The following is a 22,219-nucleotide window of genomic DNA, read 5'->3' as shown; positions in this document are numbered from 1 at the left end:
AAAAATAAATTAAAAAACCAGAAATTGTGTTGAATTTTTAATATTCTAGAATCATGTTCTTCAAAGAAAAACTTCTGCAAGGACAGCACAACAAAACTTTGTTCCCTGTCCCTAAATCTTAAAGGAGGATGAAGAGATAATCAGTCCTTGAATAGATTAGAGAACGGAGACTATGTTCTCTATATTTTGCCTGAAAATTTACAGTCCCTGTAGAAATGAAGAAATAAAACCTGGCTTCATTATCAGCTTTGGAGACAACCAGCACAGTAAAAACTAGCACCATCTTTAACCTCAAGGAAGAATACTGCTTCAATGAAACAGAAAGGATACTACACAGTCAGTATCTGTTTCATATAAATGCTTGGCTGCTGAATATAAGAACCTTAAGCAGTATAACTTCTGCTGTGTTTTAAATACTGGCTGTTAATATGTTACTGTATGATGACATATGAAGATTCCTGTTACCTAAACCTAAAAAGACAAAGCAACAAAACATTAAAATTATATAGAATGTCACTCTGTAAATAACATGTAACAACAGGCAGTGGTTGTTAAGGAAAGATGCCTTCCTTCAAGTTTCCAAGATCAAATGTCTGGACAAGACCTCCACACTACAGTAAAGAAAAATTATATAACAATAGCATAACGACTGAAGGCAAAAAAACAGGAATAAGACAAAAAATCTCCAGCAATCAGCCAAAACATGGTTTCTCTTCAACATCAGAAGCAGAAATTGCAAAACAAAATTTAACAGTCATGTCCTAGGCTGACAAATGAAAAATGTTTTGGTTTATTTTCATTTAGGAGCAAAAGAGAAACCATGCCTACTCTAGAAAGCTCAGGTTTTACCCTTATCAAACAGGAACACATTTCTCAGCTAAAAGGTTAAATGCTGACTAGAGAATCACAGAATGATTTAAGCTGGAAAAGACCTCTAAGATCGTCAAGTACAACCTTTGACCTATCACCACCTTGTAAACTAGATCACGGCACTAAGAGCCATGTCCAGTTATTTCTTGAACACCTCCAGGGATGGTGACTCCCTTGGCGGTCATTCCAATGTTTAACAACTGTTTTCATTAAGAAATTCTTCCTGATGTCCAGTCTGAACCTCTACTGGTGCAGCTCGAGGCCATGTCCTCTCATCCTGTCGCTGGTTGACAGGAAGAAGAGAGCAACCCCCACCTGGCCACAGACTCCTTTCAGGCAGCTGTAGAGAGTGACAAAGTCACCTCTGACCTTCTTTTCCTCCAGAACAAATACTCCCTCATCTGAGGAGCTTCCTCAGCTGCTCCTCACAGCACTTGTGCTCCAGACCCTGCCCCAGCTCCATTGCCCTTCTCTGGACTCTCTGCAGCCCCTCAGTGCCTTTCCTGCAGTGAGGGCCCAGAGCTGGACACAGCACTGGAGGTGTGGCCTCAGCAGTGCCCAGCACAGGGGGACAATCCCTGCCCTGGCCCTGCTGGCCACACCATTGCTGATCCAGGCCAGGATGCCATTGGCCTTCTTGGCCACCTGGGCACAGCCTGGCTCATGTTCAGCTGCTGTCACCAGCACCCCCAGGTCCTTTGCAGCCACTCTGCCCCAGCCTGTGGCACTGCCTGGGGCTGTTGTGACCCAAGGGCAGGACCTGGCACTGGGCCTTGTTGAACCTCACACCACTGGCCTTGGCCCATGATCCAGCCTGTCCAGATCCCTCTGCAGAGCCTTCCTGACCTCCAGCAGATCAACACTCCCACCCAACTGGGTGTCATCTGCAAACCAAGAATGCACTTGACCCCCTTTTCTAGACTACCAATAAAGATATTAAACAAAACTGGGAGCCATAATGAGTCCTGGGGAATGCTACTAGTTACCACCAACTTTTGGAACAAAACAAACTTTTGGAAGCTCGCTTTTGCTCTCTTACCAGACAACGAAAAGGTAAGGGAACTAGCATTTTTCTACAACATTTCTTATAAGAAATCAGATTACAAAAGTTTTAAATACAGACATGCAAACACCTATAGGTCAAAGGAAAAAGTAAGTAAAAGGTGCAGTAAAAAATTCTGACAATCCCTCTGTCTTTTAGAAGAGATAAATGGATGAAAATGACAAATGAAGTATTCTGGATTACTCCTCATCATGAACCAAAACTCTCCACTAAGATAAGATTTCTCAAAACACACATACCCATATGATCAGAAAATGTTAAGAGACTTTAACGAGGATCTGCTATCTGCTATTGAATCACAGATTCAATTCTTGAGTAAAAAATTGTATTTACCTACATGAATTATATATTTCATATAGCTTAGGTAGCGGAACATATAAACTAGACTGCAAATGATTCGCCCTATTTTTTAAAAAAATCCAAAAAGTGACATTATAACTAAGTGCACATAATGCACATAACACATTCAAGCAGTATCTACATTATCCCTGAGTGGTCCCTTTATGAAAGAAAACTTACTGGGTTGGTTTTTTTTTTTGCAGAATGCATGCTCAAACAGGAACATGTATGTTTAAATCCATGGACCAGTGGTAGCAAAAAGGAAATGCTATGCCTTTCACATGTGCTTATCTCAAAGCCTTCTTGGAACAAGTTCAGGTAAGACAGCTACTATGCAACTAGATCTCCTGAAATTTTCCTCAAGAACCAAGTCAAATTCTACCCCAGATAATTTAGGAGATGTTACAAGCTCGCTGAAAAATCTAATAAATATCCTCAATATTAAGTCTATTATATTTACACAAATAATAAATAAGATATACAGAAATTCTAGAAAATGAAGAAGATCTAAGTGGGTTTCAAATTAGAAGAATATTAGACTCCATGAGAACTCTCTACAGGAGACTGTTTTCTTGCTTCTAACAAACAATCTCACTTGAGACTCAGAGTGAGAATTGGGAGCCAATAGGTTGCCTGTATATAGAAAAGTTTAAAAAAATCCTACAATCATAAAACAACCATTGCTCCAGAATCCAATAAATCCAACAAGAGAACAGATCTCAAAGAATATAACTCATTATAAGTTGGCTGCCTGTGCAACACTTTCAGTGGTGCAGTAAATATATTGGTTTTGACAAATGTTCACATAGTTACCTGAGCCAGTTCTCATAAGTGAAAGTTTATACATATAATAAACACAAGGAACATACACTTCCTTGAGCTGCCACATGAGCCATACTAAAATTACAGTCCAGTTTGTATTTCTGTGTAACTCAACCACTGCAATCCAAGAAATTACATTAAGGAGTTACACCACACGCCTTCCACTCCTCCTGCTTTTTACCATTTGTTCTTTGAGGTCAGGATTTGTACAGCTATTCTCAACTTTATCTGCTGAGATTTTTAACTACAACTGTACTGATCTATCATTTTAAAATTTAAAATAACTAACAATTCAAAACAACTGACAGTTGTGATGAGATTTAGACATGAATGTTTTATAAATAAAGGAATAAATGCCATACCTCCAAGTTCCTTTACGTTCAAAATTGCATTCTGGAATGGCACTGCTTTTATACTAAAACCTAAGGAGAGAAATACAGAAATTAGTAAGCTGTTTGTTAAAAGGACCATTTGGAATCAATTGCACATATTCAGAAAAAACAACTTTTTCCATCAAGAACCAGGATTTTGCCTGAGAAATTCCATTTCAATAGGTTTAAAAAGTAAGTTAAAAGGCAGTGGGAAGGGGGTAAGAGGTGGAGGAGTGCCATAGAGTGGAACAAAAATAAATCAGGATAAGCAATGTAATTTTCAATTATAAGTGCCTGGCACACAAAATTTAGCACAAAACTTCCATCCAGACCTTCTACCAGAATATACTTCTATAAAATCATAAAATCATCTTTTACTGCATCCAGAGCTAAAGTGGACAATCCAGACTACCATTAATATGAGGTGATCATTCTGCAAATTTTAGGAGACCTTGAAAACAATGTGCAATTCAAATAATTGTATTCTTCCATTTAAACTCCATAGGTTTTGGTTGCAACTGGATTATTAATTCTTTCTATAAATGTTATTAACTGAAAGATCCTTCTACAGACCTTAGTTGGATGTATTACAATGGTCATAAGCACACTGGAAATATCTAAGAGTCCTCTATTAGCCTGATTTTTGCTTAAAACTGAAATAAAAATTAAAAAATCCAAGCAAACAAAAAAACACTGCCAAAATGTGACCTTTACCCTTAATTGAAAATTCAGACAGACAAAAGAAAAGGAATGTGAAAGGCTCCCAGCCATACCAATGTATTATACACTGAATTTTGCATGTTCAGTGCATACATATATATAAGCATACATAATACATTATAAAGGAAAAATTATGTGTGCTCTTTCAGCAAAAATATCCAGACAGACATTAAATTTATTTCCATCTAGCACAAGTACTTTCAACATGATTACATGCCTGTGAACTGAGTAAAGAGGTTTTAAGAAAATGTGCTTCACTTCACGTTTATTAGCTATCATTTAAGAGAAACAAGATGTTTTTCCTCCCTCGTAGATGTTACAGTACTCCTACTATGACCAGTGCTAGATACAATAGAGGAAAGTACAAGAAAATGTGAAGGGTATAACTATGAAATATTTTGGGGATTGTTATCTTTAGAGAAATTCTAAACTCGTTATAAAAAAAGGGAAAAAATGGAATGGACCTGAGTGACATTGATGAAAAAAGCAAAAATATACATTATAGCTTGAAACCTGACTGAAGAAGTGGTCACATTGTATTCTTGGATTCTCCACAATATTGTCTGATATGCCGCATTTAAGATTTATTTTAAGCTGAGTACCCTAGATGTGCATAATATTGGTTTGCCTGTGTAGTATTCTCCAGAGCTGGTTTTCATTCCTCAAGTTACCTAATCATATAATAGTATTTTATTACATCTCTCTAGAAAAACAAAATCAATTTCATTTTTAATTAGCAGTATTTTCATTACTTTCTCAGATAGCTCTATACTTCTATTTATATTGCTGTTACTATTTATTTCAGGGTCTAAAATATTTAAGTATAATCTGTTTTAATCCCAGAGATAAAGCTCAAGAGAGGGATAAAAAAAAATTTAAAAGGCTCATTACTCTACAGTTTCTTTCTAACTTTTTTGAGTTAGTCACACTCTCACAGCTAACTGTCAGATCTCTCTAACTATTACAGAGGCCACAGGTTAACTATTCACAGGTTAATAAAAACACTATTTTCTTGTACCTGTTTTACATTTTACTTACATTTCTATTAGATAATCTTATGTTCTTGTAAATTAAGAAAACATACACTGAAAAACTTGCTAAGGTGCAATCATGAAATTCAAGCCATGAACCAGTCACAGCACAAAGCCATGTTACTGTAAACACAAGGTACTTGCACAACACTTAGTATCAGTTCCATCAGCAAACCAACCTTAATAATTGCTGCAGCCACTGAACCTGATTTCTTCAACCTCCATGACCTAATCTGCCCTCTTTCTGAACTTTTCAGCCAGGTATTCCCTCTTCTTAATTCACGTGGTTTTTTCTGGTTTTTCTGGTGCTGTTTTGTTCTTTGTTTGCTTTTAGTTTGTTGTTTTGGGTTTTTTTCAATCAAAACATGTTTTTCAGTATTAGGCATTCTGGTTCACCATTATCAAAATGCCTATTCAAATTTTTTGGACTTAAGATACCTCTTATCTGTGGTTGTACTGTCTGTTTTTATGTATCTCCTCAGTACCACTGAAACTTTCTGTAAATTAATTATTTGATCACAATCTGCCCTTACTACATAAACAAGCCTGTTGCTCATCTAAAAAACTGGGATTATCACCAAAAATTCATATTTCCTTTTTTTTTTTTTTGATTGGTAGCATACACCACAAGGCAGCATGGACCAAGTACACACAGAAACAAATCCCAATTAGTCTCACAGCATCACTGTCCTATTCTAATTTACAGCATATTCTCTTCCTTTTTCTCCAATACATAGTGAGATTGTTTAAAAATCAAAAGTAAAATGAGAAGAAAGAAACATTTTAATGTGTGTGAACAGTACAGTACTACTGTATGTTATGGTTCTGCTCCATTAGACCACACATTTTCGATGTTTAACATATTCTAAATTGTATGTTCTCATGGATATTCCCCAATATACGAACAAATACTGAAAGAAAGTAGTGGTAGCTGCAAAGTGATCCATTAGGTACTTTCAACAGCAAGATAAGTAGGCGGAAGTTCTCTACAGCCTTTGCTATGTGTTTCAGCAGTCATCTTTAGGCAATATTCCAGCACACCATGGAATAAAGGGAGCATCCTACCTGTGGTAGACACGATATTCTCCGCGCTTTCACTGCAGAGCTGAGACAGAAGACTTGTCTTGCCAGAACCAGAGAGGCCTATGCAAACCAAGTCATACTCAGGTCGTGGTGGTGGCGGTCCCTTGCAGCAAAGTGCTCTAAAACACTGCCAGGGTAGGGAAAAACAAAAACAAAAGGAAGAGGTCAGTTTTCTTTTTTGGCAAATGTTTATTTCTTTGACCTTCTAAGAAGGAAGTTTATAAACTTGAAGGCATTGGAGAGAAGCAAAGTATTATTCCAATTTATTATTTTGACTAAGTCAACAATTAATAGACTAAGACCACTTCAACTAAAATCTACAACAACTATATAAGAAAACAAGTATACATGTTAACTTTTCACCTAAACATCAAAAAGCTCTGTGTCCATTTCCCAAGTAGCACAAACTGCTCACACCACAAGACAGGCTCATGCGCTATACAGCTCGGCAGCTGATTATGCATGAGTTTCCTTCCTGTGCTAATTTCATGCAATACCTGGTGTGAATATCAGAGCCAATCCTGAGCAGCTACTGACCAGGCTCTACCTGTTGTCACAGAAAAGAATCAGAGACCTTTGCTCTACTAATATCCTTTCCAGGCTTGCTTTGTCACGCATTTCAGCTCAGAACAACAGCTTGTAAATAAATAAATAAATAAACAAATAAATCTTTCTGGACATAGATCTAGTAAAAACCAGACAGATATCTCACTTTCCCTGGAGAAGTACAAATTAATCACAGTGTAAACAAATAAAATCTCTTACACAAAGCCTACTTCAGATTTCTGCTCATTTCTCTTAAACAGTTTTGCCAAAGTAGGCCAAGTTTTCCAAAGGGTTCTTTAGGCCCTCATTAAGTTCTTCAGTTCTTTGTTTATATGCAATTTAGAAACTTTCAATGTAAAAATCTAAAAGCATACAATTCGAGGAAAGTTAGGAAATTTGTATTTTATGTATGGAGCATAATTACCCACTGATTTCCAAGGTAGACTTCCACAACTCCAATATACATAGACATAAATAACTTTTTCCCTAGTATCTGCCACCTTTATATCAAAGGAAGACATCTGCTCTAATAGGGAAGGGAAAACATGTCTGTGCAATCAGCCCTTTCTCATACATTCTGTTTTTACATAGCCCCAGCTCTTTATTTCCATCTTAACCACAAGTCTGCCCTGCACCAGTTGCAGGAAAAGAAATCCAGCCTTTACAACCTTAACCTAGTTTGTCTTGACAACTGCCCAGGTTTTCTCACTGAGGGCTACTGGAGGAGCAGAGACACTGAACTGATGTCAGTAAGGCTCTAATGCAAACAGTGGGGTCTGACCCTGTGAGCAAGTCGTCTAGTGAGAATGTGATTATAAAAGGATGGCTCACTCAACACAAAACTTTAATTGGATTCTTTCAGTATAGATGGTAAGCTATTACACATGCTGCCAAAACAGTTTTCATTGCTTTGAAGAAGCAAAAGATAAATTCAGTGAAAGCTACAAAACTACTTCACAGCATCTTTCAAAAGCCTGAAAAGCAACACTTTAGAAGAAGTAAGAATATGTACAATAATATTTAAGGTGAATAAAAGCAGCAGATTTTAAAAATAATAGCTTTGCCTCTATGAAGATTTGATTCAAAAATTATTTTCTTTAAGGTTTGCTATTGTATATGTCCATACCTCAAAGGAATAAACTTGTCTACTAGCTTTTTTTACTGCTGTTCTATTCATTTACTAGTTTATACTCATCTCACAGGTTCTACAAAGCCACAGCAAACATTCTACAGCGGTACTTAAGTGAGAAAGGCCAACTGAGTTCATTGAAAAAGATAAATTCCTTTAAATAGAGCTTCCACTTAATGGATATCAAGCTGAAATCCTTCAGAGCTTGCCGGAGCTCCTGAGGCTGTGTGTCAGACCCTCTATAGCCAGTCTTTAAAAGGATTCCATTTGTCCCTGTCATCATGGCATCTTTGCAACAACCTCTTGATGTGACATTGAAAAACATAAAGGAATAGACGAGCTGATGGAATTCTGTGCTTCTCTGTCCAGCCACTGTGCTGGTTCTTATGCAACCAAATGTGACACTCAAGCCCTGACAGCAACTAATGACATATAGTTCTGTGAAAGATAATTTCTGCTCTTTGTAAAACATGTATGGAGGCCCTGTGGGTGACAGGCAGGTTTGTGAAATTCAGGATCTCTCTACTGCAAACTCCTTAGTCCAACTTAGACTGGAGAATCTTTATACGCTGTGGATGAAACACATGACCAAAAATCTCCAAATAGCACACATAGACTAATCACCCCTCGCTTATCCTTCACTATTAAGCACAGTTAGGCATGAAAATTTCAGACAGACCCCTAGAAGACAGGAACATGGCTTCCCCCAGAACACTCTTGTATTTTATTTGGTATGATTCCCTTATCTTTGCTACAATCATGACTTTGTCTTTCTGCTAGGTTAATTTCCCTCAGTAACTTAGTTTAGTTGTAATGAAAACAATTTTTTAAATATTCTAGTTTCAAAAAGCTGCTGAAACTTAAGCTATTGTGTATAGCACTTAGCAGCAGCTGAATGAGAAATTCTACAGTACATTGTAGAGGATCCTTGTAAAAACAGATTTAGACTTTATAAACTTGTTTTGCAACCCTCCTTACTCAAGCTCAATGAACATCTCTCCCATTGGAAATATCACTATACAAACAGTCTGATACTCTCTTCCTGTTCCCTAGCAGCCTCAAGTTACCTTCTCCCTAACAAAGTTAGGGCCATTTCAGCATCCTTTATAGAGACTAAACCTTTATTGTCACAACTGTGGCAGCTGCATCTAGTAGTTACACAGTATCTGTGGGGAGTAGAAAATTCAGAAGTCACAGACCACGCAAATAAATTTGCATCTTATATTCTGTATTTCATTACAGACAGGAAATGCATCCTGAAATATTTTATAACCATGGACTAGAGCTACATATTATTTAAGATGTCATCACATATTACAATGCACTCTGAAAACCACAAAACTGCAAGAAAAGTGTACCAGTAACTAAAGAAGTAATTCCAGAATTCCAAAACACAAATACATCAAAAACATTAAGAGAGTTGCTTAATTCACAACTAGGGGTCAGTTCTTTCCCAAATCAGCATACTTTCCACTCCATTTAGCCAACCCAAAAGGCATAAAAGAAGCTCAAATTAACTTGCCAGATATAGACCTGGAAGTCTCCTCCATTGATTCCCAAACTTGATTTGCTCAATGGGCAATAAAATCATGCCTTTTAGGTATTGCAAAACAAACTCTAAACCCAAACAGTGCCTCTTAGAGGAAGTGTTGGAGCAGACAGAAAAGAAAACATTGGACTACTGCAAATACAGGGTCAAGCAGAGCTAGTTGGCACAGTCACTGAAAGGCTGTTTAGGATATGGTCATGTACTCAGACCCCACTGCTAGCAACAAAAGCTGAATATTTTTCTGAGCCTTCTCATCTTATCAGGGTAAGACCTTACTTAGTATAAAGGAAATGACATGTCAAATTGTCAGCTTTCATAATTTTTGAGAATATCACACTTAAAGCTGTAGCCACTGGATGAGGGAAATAGGCATGAAAAGAGAGGCAGGCACAGAGTCAGGAATTCATTTTTAACAAACAAATATATTTTTAAGTACAGAAAATAAAACAATAAGGTACCTTTAAAAAATGTATGCATTTAATCAGTTTTTGAAAAAAAGGACGGATTAATCCAGAAAACTGGGAGTAATAGGTGCTGCAGTCTGTAGAAATCTTTGCAATATTCAGCAACACTGTTACTTTCATTTTACTTGTCAGTGCGCAGGAATGCTGCATGTGCATGTATAACAATTTTTTTAGAGTTAAGGGAAGAAGCTAGCCAGTTCTACTCCTATTCACAGATTCCCAACCCAACAAGATGATTCTGGGTTTTAGGCACATCAGTATTTATGCTGACAATCCTAGACAGTGTCCCTTTAAAGCCCTATGGAGATTTCTTCTGGGAAAAGCATATTGGGTTTATAGCAGGGATGGCCAAACACTTCTGATATATGTGCCCCTCAGAGATCACAGATTGAAGATCTGGGCAGCAAATGTCCCTGAATTAGTACTCTCTACAACACATTAAACTGCCTCCAGCTGTTGAGTCTGTCTTTGCCTACTCATTGTACTTCTCGTTTCACTCTCCTTTTTGGGGTGAAATACTCCAAATACTCCATTATTTCTGCTTTGTTCTGGACCCATCTCCTGTCTGTTTCTTTTGTTGCCACTATTTAATAGGGACAAACAGAAGCAAGGGATTTCATGCTTAGTTGGTTAAACACACACACGCTCATGGAAAAATACTTTAAGTTAGTGCAGCACTAATGCTAACAAACCAAGCATTCAGAACTCTTGAAATACAGAATTAAGGTTGAAAGCTCAACCCTAACTCTGCTCCCTTCCCCCTCTCTTGTTTTTACTTATGGATATGGTCTCCTTTTGCAATTTATTTTTCATTTAAGGTATCTGAACAAACAGACTTCTAGTACTTGCACACACATCCAGAAGACTAGTTAATCATCTGAAGCTGTTGATAAAACTCAAGGAGCTTATTAAAAAAGTAAAATTTGCACACAGTAGGTTTCATAGCTCTGATGTTGTCTGAGATCAAGAAAGGACAAGAAACCTCAAACCTTGAAGAAGTAATGTGAAGAGGGGGCACAATGACACAAGACAGACAGTCATAATGTTAACGATAGGAAACAACTGGGAACAGCAGTGGAATAATTGAATGCAAGTAATAAAACACACAAGGCACCAGAATTAAATTATACATTGCGCAGGGTTTGGGGGGGGGGGGTGGTGAAGTATATATAAATAAACTAAATTTTAACTGTGTGAATACCTAAACTTTAAATTAGTACAACAAAATTGTATGCATTTCACAGTGTGAGCTGAAGTTGCAGGCTCCTCAGTTTCCATACTGCAGTACAGGTAGTTATACCTCTAAAAAAAAAAAACAAACAGGATTCATCTCCATCTATATGACTTCAGTAATAAGGACAAAACCTAGGATTGCTGTTCTTTTTGTGGCTACTGAAAGAGATTAACATAGATGCATGTAGCCACTGCCAGCCTGAGTGATATTCGGCACAGTTAAAAATCCCAGCATCATGACTAGACACCTTCTACGACTGCCCATAACCTCATTAAGCAGTGACTACTATTCTCAAGATCCTCCACCCCAATAACAATCCAAATTCCAATGGAAGGCTCAAGGTCTCCTAACCTGCTACATCACTCCTCGCACAGGATAAAGCAATCCTCTGGTTTAACCTGGCTAAGGAGTGAGTGGCCAGCACACAAATCGAACCAAAAGCACTCCTTCTCCACGTGCACCTACTCCTTTTCAACTTTATATCAGCCTGTGCTGCAGAAAAACCAAAAAGTATAGGCATTAAAGACAGGATAATATATAAAAAGGACAGAAGAAAAGAATTTCTCAAGGAAGTGAGGCCGTTTTAAAGAGCAAACAATCCTGATGATATCCCACCTCACAGAAATCATAGAATCATAGAATTGATTGGGTTGGAAGGGACAATAAAGATCATCTAGGTCCTGCTGCCCTGCCAGGAGCCAGGACACCTTTCACCAGACAAGGTCGCTCAAAGCCACACTCAACACTTCCTAGGAAGAATCACCACAACACTCTGGACAATCTGCTTTGGGGTCTCATTAACCTCACAGTAAAGAATTTCTTCCTAACACCTTATATAAATCTACTCTCTTTCAGTTTAAAACAATTCCCCCTTGTCCTATCACTACATGCCCTTGTCAGAAGTGCCTCACAGCTTTCTTGGCTGCTCATTTCAGCACTGCTGGAAGATGCTATAAGATCTCTTGAAGCATTTTCTTCTCCAGGCTGAGTGAGCCCAGCTCTCTCAGCCTGTCTTCGTAGAAGAGATGCTTAGGCCTCCCCTGGACCGACTACAAAAGCTCCACTGCCTTCCTATGCTGGGGACCCCAGGGCTGCATGCAGCAAGTGGGGTCTCACCAGAGCAGAGGAGAAGGGCACAACCTCCTTCTCCTCCCCTGCTGGCCACATCCCTCTGGATGCAGCCCAGGACACGTTTGGCTCTCTGGGCTGTGAGTGCCATGGCTGGGCCATGTGCAGCCTCTCATGCACCAGCCTCCCCAAGTTCTTCTCACCAGAGCTGCTCACAACCTATTCTCTGCTCACAACCTATTCTCTGCCCAGCCTGAGGTGCTTGGGATTGTCTTGCCTCAGGTGCAGTGCCTTGCACTTGACCTTGTTGAATTTCAAGTGGTTCACACAGATCCTCCTCTATTACAGGGATGAAGCAAGAACATATGGTCTAGAGTAGGAACCTCAAATTCTGCCTTCTGACCATGAAGAAATACATTTGGATTCAGTGGTTGTAATTGTCTACCATCCCCTATCAAAAGTTTCTTGGTATTTCAGCGTAGCCAGATTCTGGAACCTCAAAAGAAGCAACAGCCTTAAAAAACTTTCAACATCCCTTGTAGTCCCAGATGAACAAGACACATGACACAGGCTCAAGCACTAAAACCAGACAAATGACAGAGACATATTCATGTTTTAACGTATTTAATAACTCTGCTACCAACAGAGAAGGCTTAGAGGAAATACAGTTAAAAAGAAAGAGCTGGATGACTTCTGACAGGCCAAATACGACACTGCCATTCAGAGCTATAATTTCAAAGCACTTCATGGTCATGATAACACAATTACAGTGGATCAAATTGCAGGAGATAATTTGTTTTATCTGATATCAGATGAACTGCTCTTAGATGAAGGCTTGACCCAAAGTTCAGGAATCATAAAAATTCAATGAATGCAGCCAAAGACATAACTTCCCTGGAAGAAGCTGTAAGGCAACAGGAGTCCTTTCCCTACCATCAGCCAAAATAAACCACAAACCTCACATCCAAAATGGAAAATGAGCCTCTCTGACCTTAATCTCTTGCCCACTCCCTATAAAATCAAAACCAAATTATGATTCTCCCTTTCATTCACACTAGAAGAAAGAATGAAGTAATAAATATCAAGTTCTAGATGTACTCAGATATTCAATGAAGTAGTATGATTTAAAAGCCTACATAAAATTGAATGGCAGACAGCTATGATAAACCAAAGCTGAGTCAGCAAATGGTTATAAGCACATGCACAGGTGGTACTCTGAACAGAAGACAATCACTTGCTTCACTGCAGTGTCAAGTCAAGGTCCAAGGGGGCTTTTGGACACTTCTAAGTTCCATCAAGTGTAAAATTATTGCTCAAGTTGTTTCCTCTGTGACAGTTTGCTTTCCACTTGTTTTATTGCACAAGAGTAACTCACTCAATCCACCCGTCCATTCACATTTAACAGCAAGAGACAAAGACAACAAAAAAGATGAATGAAAGCCTTTGCAAACAGTTTGTTTCACAATTTAAGGACACACAACCACACTAAAAAAAGCCTAAAGAATCATTGAAAATACCAGCAAACAAGGCAGTAGCAGCACTACCCAAATGTGCAAAAGTTAAGGATGTGACACTTTCTGTCACTTCTAACTTCTGGTAAGGATAAAATATGTATACATTTTTTTCTTAATACACCCCCTCAAAAAAAACACACAAATAACAACAACTAAAACAAAATCACACCTTTGAGCTTTCAGGCTTGCTAAAAGCCATCCCTGTAGAGTTTCTGAGACAAAACATAAAAAGCTTTTCCATTATTTATGTGTGCTACAAGGTGGGTTACCAAACAATTTTTTTTTCAGCATTGAATGAGTAATTCTGTTCTGTTCACATGGGATCACAAAAGCAGAAAGAAGGATATAAACCACTTGGTGTTCTTTGATTTTTTTCTGAGCTGCCTACTCGACTGCATGCCACCTACATGCAACAGCATGCTTTGTTTCTTTTTTCTCCTCAAAAACTATTCACAAGTACACAAGACCTTGGACATTAGTATTCGACATACATGGCACACATAGGACCACTTTGGTAACAATATCAAAAAGAGGATTTATTGAAACAGTAGAGTGACATCTTTAAGCCCCATGCTGGAATGGGTCAAAGGAAAAAAATTATAAAAATATATCTGGTGCAAAGAGGAATCAGGCTGTATACTAGACAGAGGTAAATGAAGACTTGCATTGTATTCAATGCATTTAAAAACTAAAGAACAAGAAAAGTTACTGCTGCTGTCCTACTCCTAAAATTTGCGGGCAAATTCAAAGTACATTAAGAGAATAAGACCCATCATGCCCTGTGAAGTGAAACTTCTGCATTTTGCAAAAGGATCTATATAACAAAATGGTCTCAAAAAAACTCAGTTAAGTTAAAATAAACACTAATTAATTTGAAACATAGTTGAAAAAAGCATGGGAACAGCCAAGCACAAACAAGAGAAGTGTGTCCTCATGCACTAACAGCCAGAAGATCTCAAGGGGGATTCAGGTGATACCAGTAAATAAACCACTAAGAAAAGTAACAAGATCTGAATTCTTCCATCCATTGTATCAGTAACATTACAGAAACAGGCAAACTCCAGTGTATTTTTCCCAACCAGTTTCATCCAAAGCTTTCAGAGCTGTTTGGCATCATAATCATAAATAAAAGAAAGTAATTCCTGGGCTGTGTGTTTCTCTTGAGTATCAAAAAGCAAAGTAACCTAGAGAAACTCTAAGTGTTCTGAGGGAAGAAGAAGAAATAACTAATGTTTATTTGAGGCAAAGTTTCCTCTGAGATTAAGCCCCAAGACACGTCTTGATCCTTCTTATGAAAGATTTCAAAACTAACACTTGACATCAAATCTGAGAGAAAAGAGGAGAAATCTCTGAGGACAGTGGTCCAGACTGTTTTCTATAAAGTCTGGTCTTACTGAACAAGTTCATACCTGAGATAGAAAAGTAAGTACAAGACTGTAAGTATCAGTCAAAGTAAAAAAAAAAACTGTGCAAAAAAAAAAAAAAAAACAAAACCAAACTAAACCAACCAACCAACCAACCAAAACCACCACCCAAACAACAAACCAAACACACACAAGCAAAAAAAAAAAAAAATACAGGGAGAAGAAAAGGACCCATTGACATTTGTGGGGCAGGGGGAAGCCACAAACATGAGAACTTTAGAACCAATTTGCAAAATATCATAAAGCAAAATTAAACACAATGACAGTGTGACAATACTTTAAGAGGCAAAGTACAATTTCAACTGTGACTTTAAAACCTGCTCAGGAATCCCTGCTGCTCTCTGCTCATGCATACCAAACCAAGAACTGAACAAACCAACAAATGTTTGATTACCCTAAAATTATCAGGGGATAAGGAAAGAAGACATGAGTAGAAACTGATGCAACAAAAGTTACTAAAATAGAAACAGTGTATGCACTTAACATCTAAATAGCATTACCAGTATACACAATCCAACAAGAAGTAATCAGAGGATTTAGATAATAGAAGGAGGTGGGCAGAAAAAGCATAGCCTGATTTTACAGACTTTGCAAGTCTTCTGGCCAAAGAATTCCTCTGCTTGGAACACTAAAGACAATACTGCTTTTCAAAACCAGAAAATGGAGCAAAAATTATACTAACATTAGTGCAGTCACAAATGGGAGATCCAATAAACTATTACCAGTTCATGGTATTACCAGTCTCCAGTGTTGGATTTGAAACACTAGGTAATTGCAGGCTATAAATATCTCTTATGCATTAGGTTCCCTATGAATAATTTCAATCTTACATGGCTTTTTCCTGTTACTTTCCCAGTACACTATATTTACAAAAAATGAGAAACTTCAAGAGAATACCTGTTTTGACCAAAAGACCCTAGGGAATATACACAGGAACCTCTCTTCCCACCCCCTTATACAGCATACAGTTTTACTTGGCTAGCACAGCACATTACTACCATGGGAGGAAACAGATCAACCCACACAAAAACATTAATCCAAAATATACAATTAGAGGAAGGCATATGAATCTCAAGTGCCATTAAAAATTCTTCAAATTTTAATCAATGAGAGCCTCTTGGAATGCAGAACAGGTTTAGCCTCAATGAAACTCTTAATGAGCTAGGTATGAGAAACTTCAGCCATTGAAAACATCTCATGCTCCAACACAGGCATTTCACATTTCTCCTGTCTCCAGTTCAAAGTTTGGATATTTTTTCTGCCTACATACGGCATGTCTGTCCACATGGAGCTTCTGAGCTGCCACCCTGCTGATGAAGATTCCTTTGGCTATTTTGTTCACTTGGAACTGCAAAATCAGAACTGAAATTTTTTATTCCTGAGCATGCATAAATCAAGGACTACCTAGCCTTTAAACCATTTTAAAGAGAATGCTAAGGGATACCCTACTTCTAGTGCCTGAAAGTTTGGGAAACACATCTCTGTTTGAGATGGGGGTTTTCAGCTGATAGGGAAGGGAACAGATCCCACAGAGAAATGTGTCAACTACAGATAATAGCTGTTTTCATGAGTTTGCACTGTTAAAAAAATAAACAAAACCAAATTTTAAAAAAGAAAAAAAAAAGAAACAAAAAACTCACACAACAACCACACAAAGGGGATTTTTTTTTTCTTTTTTAGTAACTATTGACCAATGCCTATTCATCTTTTTGAGTTAGGTGGGAAAAAAATCCCAAATAAATGGTTAAAAATATTCTGTAGACAAATTCTGGACACAGAGATTATGTTACCTTTGAAAGCTATTAGCTGAATTTTAATTTTTTTTTACGTGAAAATGGAAGTTGGCAAGAACCAGCTTTATTTTTTTGTAAAAACACCCATTATTGTGGTTTGCTCACAAAACAGCCTGCCATACAGCTATGCAGACTCACGGGTAAGCCAGTGTGCCTGCTGTGTGGTGCTGACAGCCCAAGCCAAGAAATTTCTCCTGGTGAAACAACCACCACTTTTTATCAATTAAGAGGCATGAAACACTTCAATCCACAAGAGTGTATCACTATGCCAGATTTTATTTTAAGTCTCAGAACTGTTGAAAGCCTTTTAAGGGGAATTAAATTTTTCTTCTTTGAATAGGTGCAGCCTCCAGTCAGCTCTAGGAAACTAACACTTTTAAAAGACACCCTCCACCTGAGCCCTTCCCGTGCAATCTGTTTCCCAGTGATACTGCTTTCATGGAAAGTGTGATGAATGTCTTGGTTTTTTCAGATAATCATTATGCAACAGTTCCATAAAAATTTTTTTCATTTAAAAAAGCAACAGATTGTTACTTAAGAATACACCTGATGTTGATGAATACAATCACAAATCCAAGCAGAAATATACTGAACATGTTGCTCAGATAACTGAGCACAGCTCTGGGATGCTTGGTACCTCAGCTGATTTAATGCTTAGCTGTGGGAGATTTAATACATGTTCTAAGGAGGCTGCAGACACTTCAGTAAGAACTGACTCACTGCTTCTTACGGGAACTGAAATTTTATCTTTTATTCTAGATCAGCATAAATCTTGCCAAGCTGGGAAACTCCTTTTTGCTGGCTAGAGAGAAAAAATCACTGAGGACCAGGGAGAATTGCCATAATGATGATAGTCTATCAGAGAAATATAAGCAATCTGTAGCTGGTGGCATAATTCAGAGTGAGACAATAAATAAAAACAGGCTTAAGAAATGGAAGACAGTTGTCTTTTAGAGACTAAGACATAGGATTAGTTGTAAAAGCAGTACACTGGCTTTAACTCTACTTTTTTGTTTTAAGTATCTTAAATTTTTACATTCACTTTCCTATAGATTACTAAAGAATTCCAGTGAAGAACTGGAAGTTGTGATTTTGTAATATAAAGGCATAATAAACTTAAATAGTGACACTTCAGCAACTGCCAATTACCTACATATCATTAAATCAGTATGTTTGAAACACAGAGAACATACACAACATGAGAAAAGATGCACACAGTTCTATTCATGCCACTGAGATTTTTCACTGAAAAGGATGCTTTCACAGCCCACAAGTAATTATTCAAAGCAATTTATTACAATGAAAAGATACAACAAGGGATGGAATATATCATTCCATTTTATACAACGACTAAGGAGTGCAGCACAGTTTGATTATGTTATTGGGGAACAGAGCTACAAGGCCTAGGATGTCAGAGGAAACTAACTGCTCTAAAACATGTCAAAAATCACTAACTGAAAAAGCACTAGAAGAATTTTACTTTCTTAAGTAATAATAATATAGGCCTCTTTATCTGAAGAAACATATAACTGATCAGGTTTCATCATCCTCACAAGAAATTCTTAATAATTCTTAAGATTATTGTCAGAAAAGCATAAAATCACAAATTATGTCTTAAAGAGATCAATGCTTAATCAGGAAGAAATGACAATCTATAAAAGCAGGGAAAGAGACATTACACCTTGGTTTCCTAGTGCACAGCACACAGTCCTTATCTGATACCTGGAGGTAGAATCATCATGCACATAGATGAACTTTTACATGAGAGATTTGCAGAACAGATAGAAGAACAGCATGTTGATGTACTTCTGTATTAAAACACTACCTCTGTGGACTAGTACAAAGCAAAAACTCTGCCCCACATCCCACAGCCCAATAGAGTAAGAGCTGGTAGTGTGGCATCAGCTTTACATACAACCTTGGACAACCTAGCTTGGACTTGTACAGTTGAGCAGGAAGTACCAGGGACCTTCTGGATAGATACTGAACCAAAGGAACTAAAAGAGGAGATCCTCCAAGACTGCAGTCACTTCCAGTTCTGCAGGTCAAGAGCAGAAAGACCAGATTTTGAAGTACGTACTGTAAAAAAATGTCTTCTACTCATTCGTATACAACCATTTTATAAAACCTATATAAATCAGAAAAAAATACTGCTTGCATTCTCTGACAAGTTGAAATTTCTGGTGCCCAAAGGATAACATGAGCCCCTAGATCTCCTGCAACAGAGTAGAGGCAAATTGTGTCAGGTCACTATCTTCAACTGATGTGTACAAAGAAAACCAAATTAAACAATATGGAGCAACATATAAAAAAAGCATAAGACTGACCATTCCTCAAGACTCACCAGTTAGGCAGAACGATGAAGCAGAAGTTCCTCTGCTACTATTAATCACATTGATCAAATCTGAACATTTGCTAACAGCTACCGGTTTTCCTATTGAATTTTCCAAGTTCCTTACCACAGGAAACTAAACTATTTCAGATATTTTTTAAAGCATTAAGTGTTCTCTCTTCAAAGTCAGAAATAATTTGATGGAGAAGAACAAAATATCTAGGCCTAGGGTTCAAAATTAAGTAAATAATGATAAATTCTAGACAATATATGCTGTCTTGAGTCATTTTCCTAAAAAACCCTCTCAAAGGTCTTTTATATTAGGAGGTCAACTGTGACTTCCAAAACTAATGCACCTTTGCCTAAATCTTCAAACTGACAATAGCAGTAAATTAGGTTATTTTTAAATTCATTCTTAGAAACAAATTTTATTAAATCTATTTTTAAATGTGCCTAACTTCACTAAGTTGAGGCTAATGTAAAATATAGAGAAAGAGCAGGGAAAATACCCTAGGAAAATTAGCAGGAAGGGGGAAGAACATGTTGCTATTAATGTATTACTTCTAGTGAAATACCAATGAAGTTCAACATAATCCAAGCCATAGTGCAATGTGTGTAAAGCAGCCAAGAGTCTAAGTTCCATATCCTAGAAGAAAAGCAATAATTACATGTCTTTTTTTTATCTTGTTCAGATTTGGAATTTAGTTGTGGCACTGATTCAACCTCAATGGACTTCAAAAGAAAACCATTCTTCATGGAAACATAGTCTAAAGCAAGAACAAAATGCAAATTTCAGTGCTACTTTTGCCTTTAAAGGCATCAAAAAATATGAGAACATGATTGTTATGTCCATCGAGCACAAGGGAACTAGAGCAATTTAAAGTAGTTTATTGTAACAGGACACAACTGAGCTGAGAAGTCTCATATTTGACTTGTGTCCAGAAACAGGAATCAAAATGAACTATTAAGCTGTAGTCTAAATGTTTGAAGATTTTTTCAGCTGGGGACATTGTACAGCCTTAAACGGTAAAAACAGTTAAGTCCTATCCCAATAAAAATCCTTGGAAAAATAATCTTTTACAAATAAGATGAAGTTCCAACAGACCATAAATTGATTTGGAAATGTTCACATTAGAAAAATCACATTGATAGCAATAAGCACACCATTCAACAATATGAAACCAGGTAAATATTTTTGCACTAAGCATACATATAAACTCCATTGTAAAAACATTCAAACCTACTTGGCCTTCCAGGCACACTGAAGTATTTTAATGACAAATGTATCATGATTCTTCTTCCTGCTGTCTCCTGCTTTTCTCTTCTGTTAAACCTTACATTCCAGCCTAATAGCAATATATTTTCTCCTTCAATCAACCATACTATTCAGCGGCATTTCCTAGAAAAATTTTTCTTGTGTGTCAGATAAACACAGAAGAAAATCCTTCAGGGACAGTTTGATATACCACAGATGCCAGTTGAAATAATACTGAACCAAGAAATTAAGAATTTCCTTAGTGAACCTATCAGCACAGAAAATGTGGTAGAAGTACATATTTTAGCAAAATTTAACTGTATCAAGCATGTGAGTTGGACTTCATTCCATAATTTTAAAGCTATGTGGATTCAGAAGTATCAGAAAAGTCACACAGCGGGAAAGTCCAACCACGAAAAAAACAAAAGTGAAAAAGTCTACGTGCAAGAAACAGCATGACAGTATTGCATTATTGTGCTATCATGAATCTTTTAACTAGGAAACAAAAGCAGCTCATATGTGGCATTTTAGGATAGCAAAGACCTCTTCATAATTTTCTGGTTAAAAATAATTTGATGCTGCCTGGCTAGACAAAAACAGTGACAAAAAAAAAGGTTACCTTGTAGGTGCCACACAGGATCTCATTGAGGGTAAATAAAAACATATTTCCTGGACAAACTGCTGAACTTCTGTCAACGATTAAACACTCCATTAAATTAAACTACATATAACAAAGAACAGTGTGAATTGGCAGTGCAACTCATCATTAGTGTTCTCATACAATTCTGTGCTTCCCACATTTTCAGGAATTAGACTGCAAGTTTCCCCATTTTTACATATATTCAAAGAATTTAACATTATTAGACTGTCATAGATGACTTATGATTTTTGGCAGGCCATCTGCTTTAATAGCTTTGAATTTCCCTTAAGTGCATATTGTGGATGACTTATTTTAGCACGAATTAACACTACCTTGAGGCTCAAACACAATCTAAACTCTTAACTCCTTTGCATCACTAACACGCCAAGTGAAGGTCAGTGTTATATATGTGTTATGCACTTAGGGTAGATTAAGCTGCATGACATGCTACATAGATTGGACATTCTTCTGATCTTGATTTGAAACTATTAATCCTTCTAAAGCAGAATAAGATCATCACCATATACTTGGACAACATACTTTGTATCTCTGGTCAGCAGAGTCAGAACTCAAGGAAAATTTCAAAGAAACACTTTTCCAGTTACATTAGGGTTAAAAATTAAGCAAGATTGCTCATGCTTGCCATTCCACAAATTCCAAATATATTTGAAAAGTCATACTAGTCCTATTCTGCATTCCAAATTCCTGCAATATTCATTAGTCTCAGTGTAAGAACCACCATGAGTGGAAGAGCAATTTGCTCGTAACATTTCCTGTGTTGGTTGCACACTAGATCTACTTTTTTACTGTAGCATATTGGAGAATTTAATCAATCTTCCCAGAAAGAATGTCAGCAACAAGAGCTATTTCAGTGGCTCATTAGCTAGTTATTAGAAACAGACTTCATCACTGATATCTTAGGACAGTGAAAACAAAAACCAGATTGTATGGATTTGTTTTTAAAGAATTTAT

General features: G+C 37.2%; 1 protein-coding gene across 2 annotated transcripts in view; it reads right to left on the bottom strand.

Moving 5' to 3' along the window:
* ARL15 (ADP ribosylation factor like GTPase 15) overlaps positions 1 to 22,219 on the bottom strand; it is a 247,654-nt gene that overhangs the window by 138,320 nt on the left and 87,115 nt on the right. For both annotated transcript variants that reach the window (XM_030968219.1, XM_030968222.1), the window contains 2 exons: positions 6,282 to 6,426; positions 3,457 to 3,516 (listed from right to left, as the gene is read on the bottom strand). In XM_030968219.1, the coding sequence (XP_030824079.1) occupies positions 3,457 to 3,516; positions 6,282 to 6,426 (205 nt within the window). The remainder of the gene's footprint in view (positions 1 to 3,456; positions 3,517 to 6,281; positions 6,427 to 22,219) is intronic.

Source organism: Camarhynchus parvulus, chromosome Z, assembly GCF_901933205.1.
Source record: "Camarhynchus parvulus chromosome Z, STF_HiC, whole genome shotgun sequence".
Lineage (NCBI taxonomy): Eukaryota > Metazoa > Chordata > Aves > Passeriformes > Thraupidae > Camarhynchus > Camarhynchus parvulus.
This window is presented reverse-complemented; position numbering and strand designations above follow the sequence as displayed.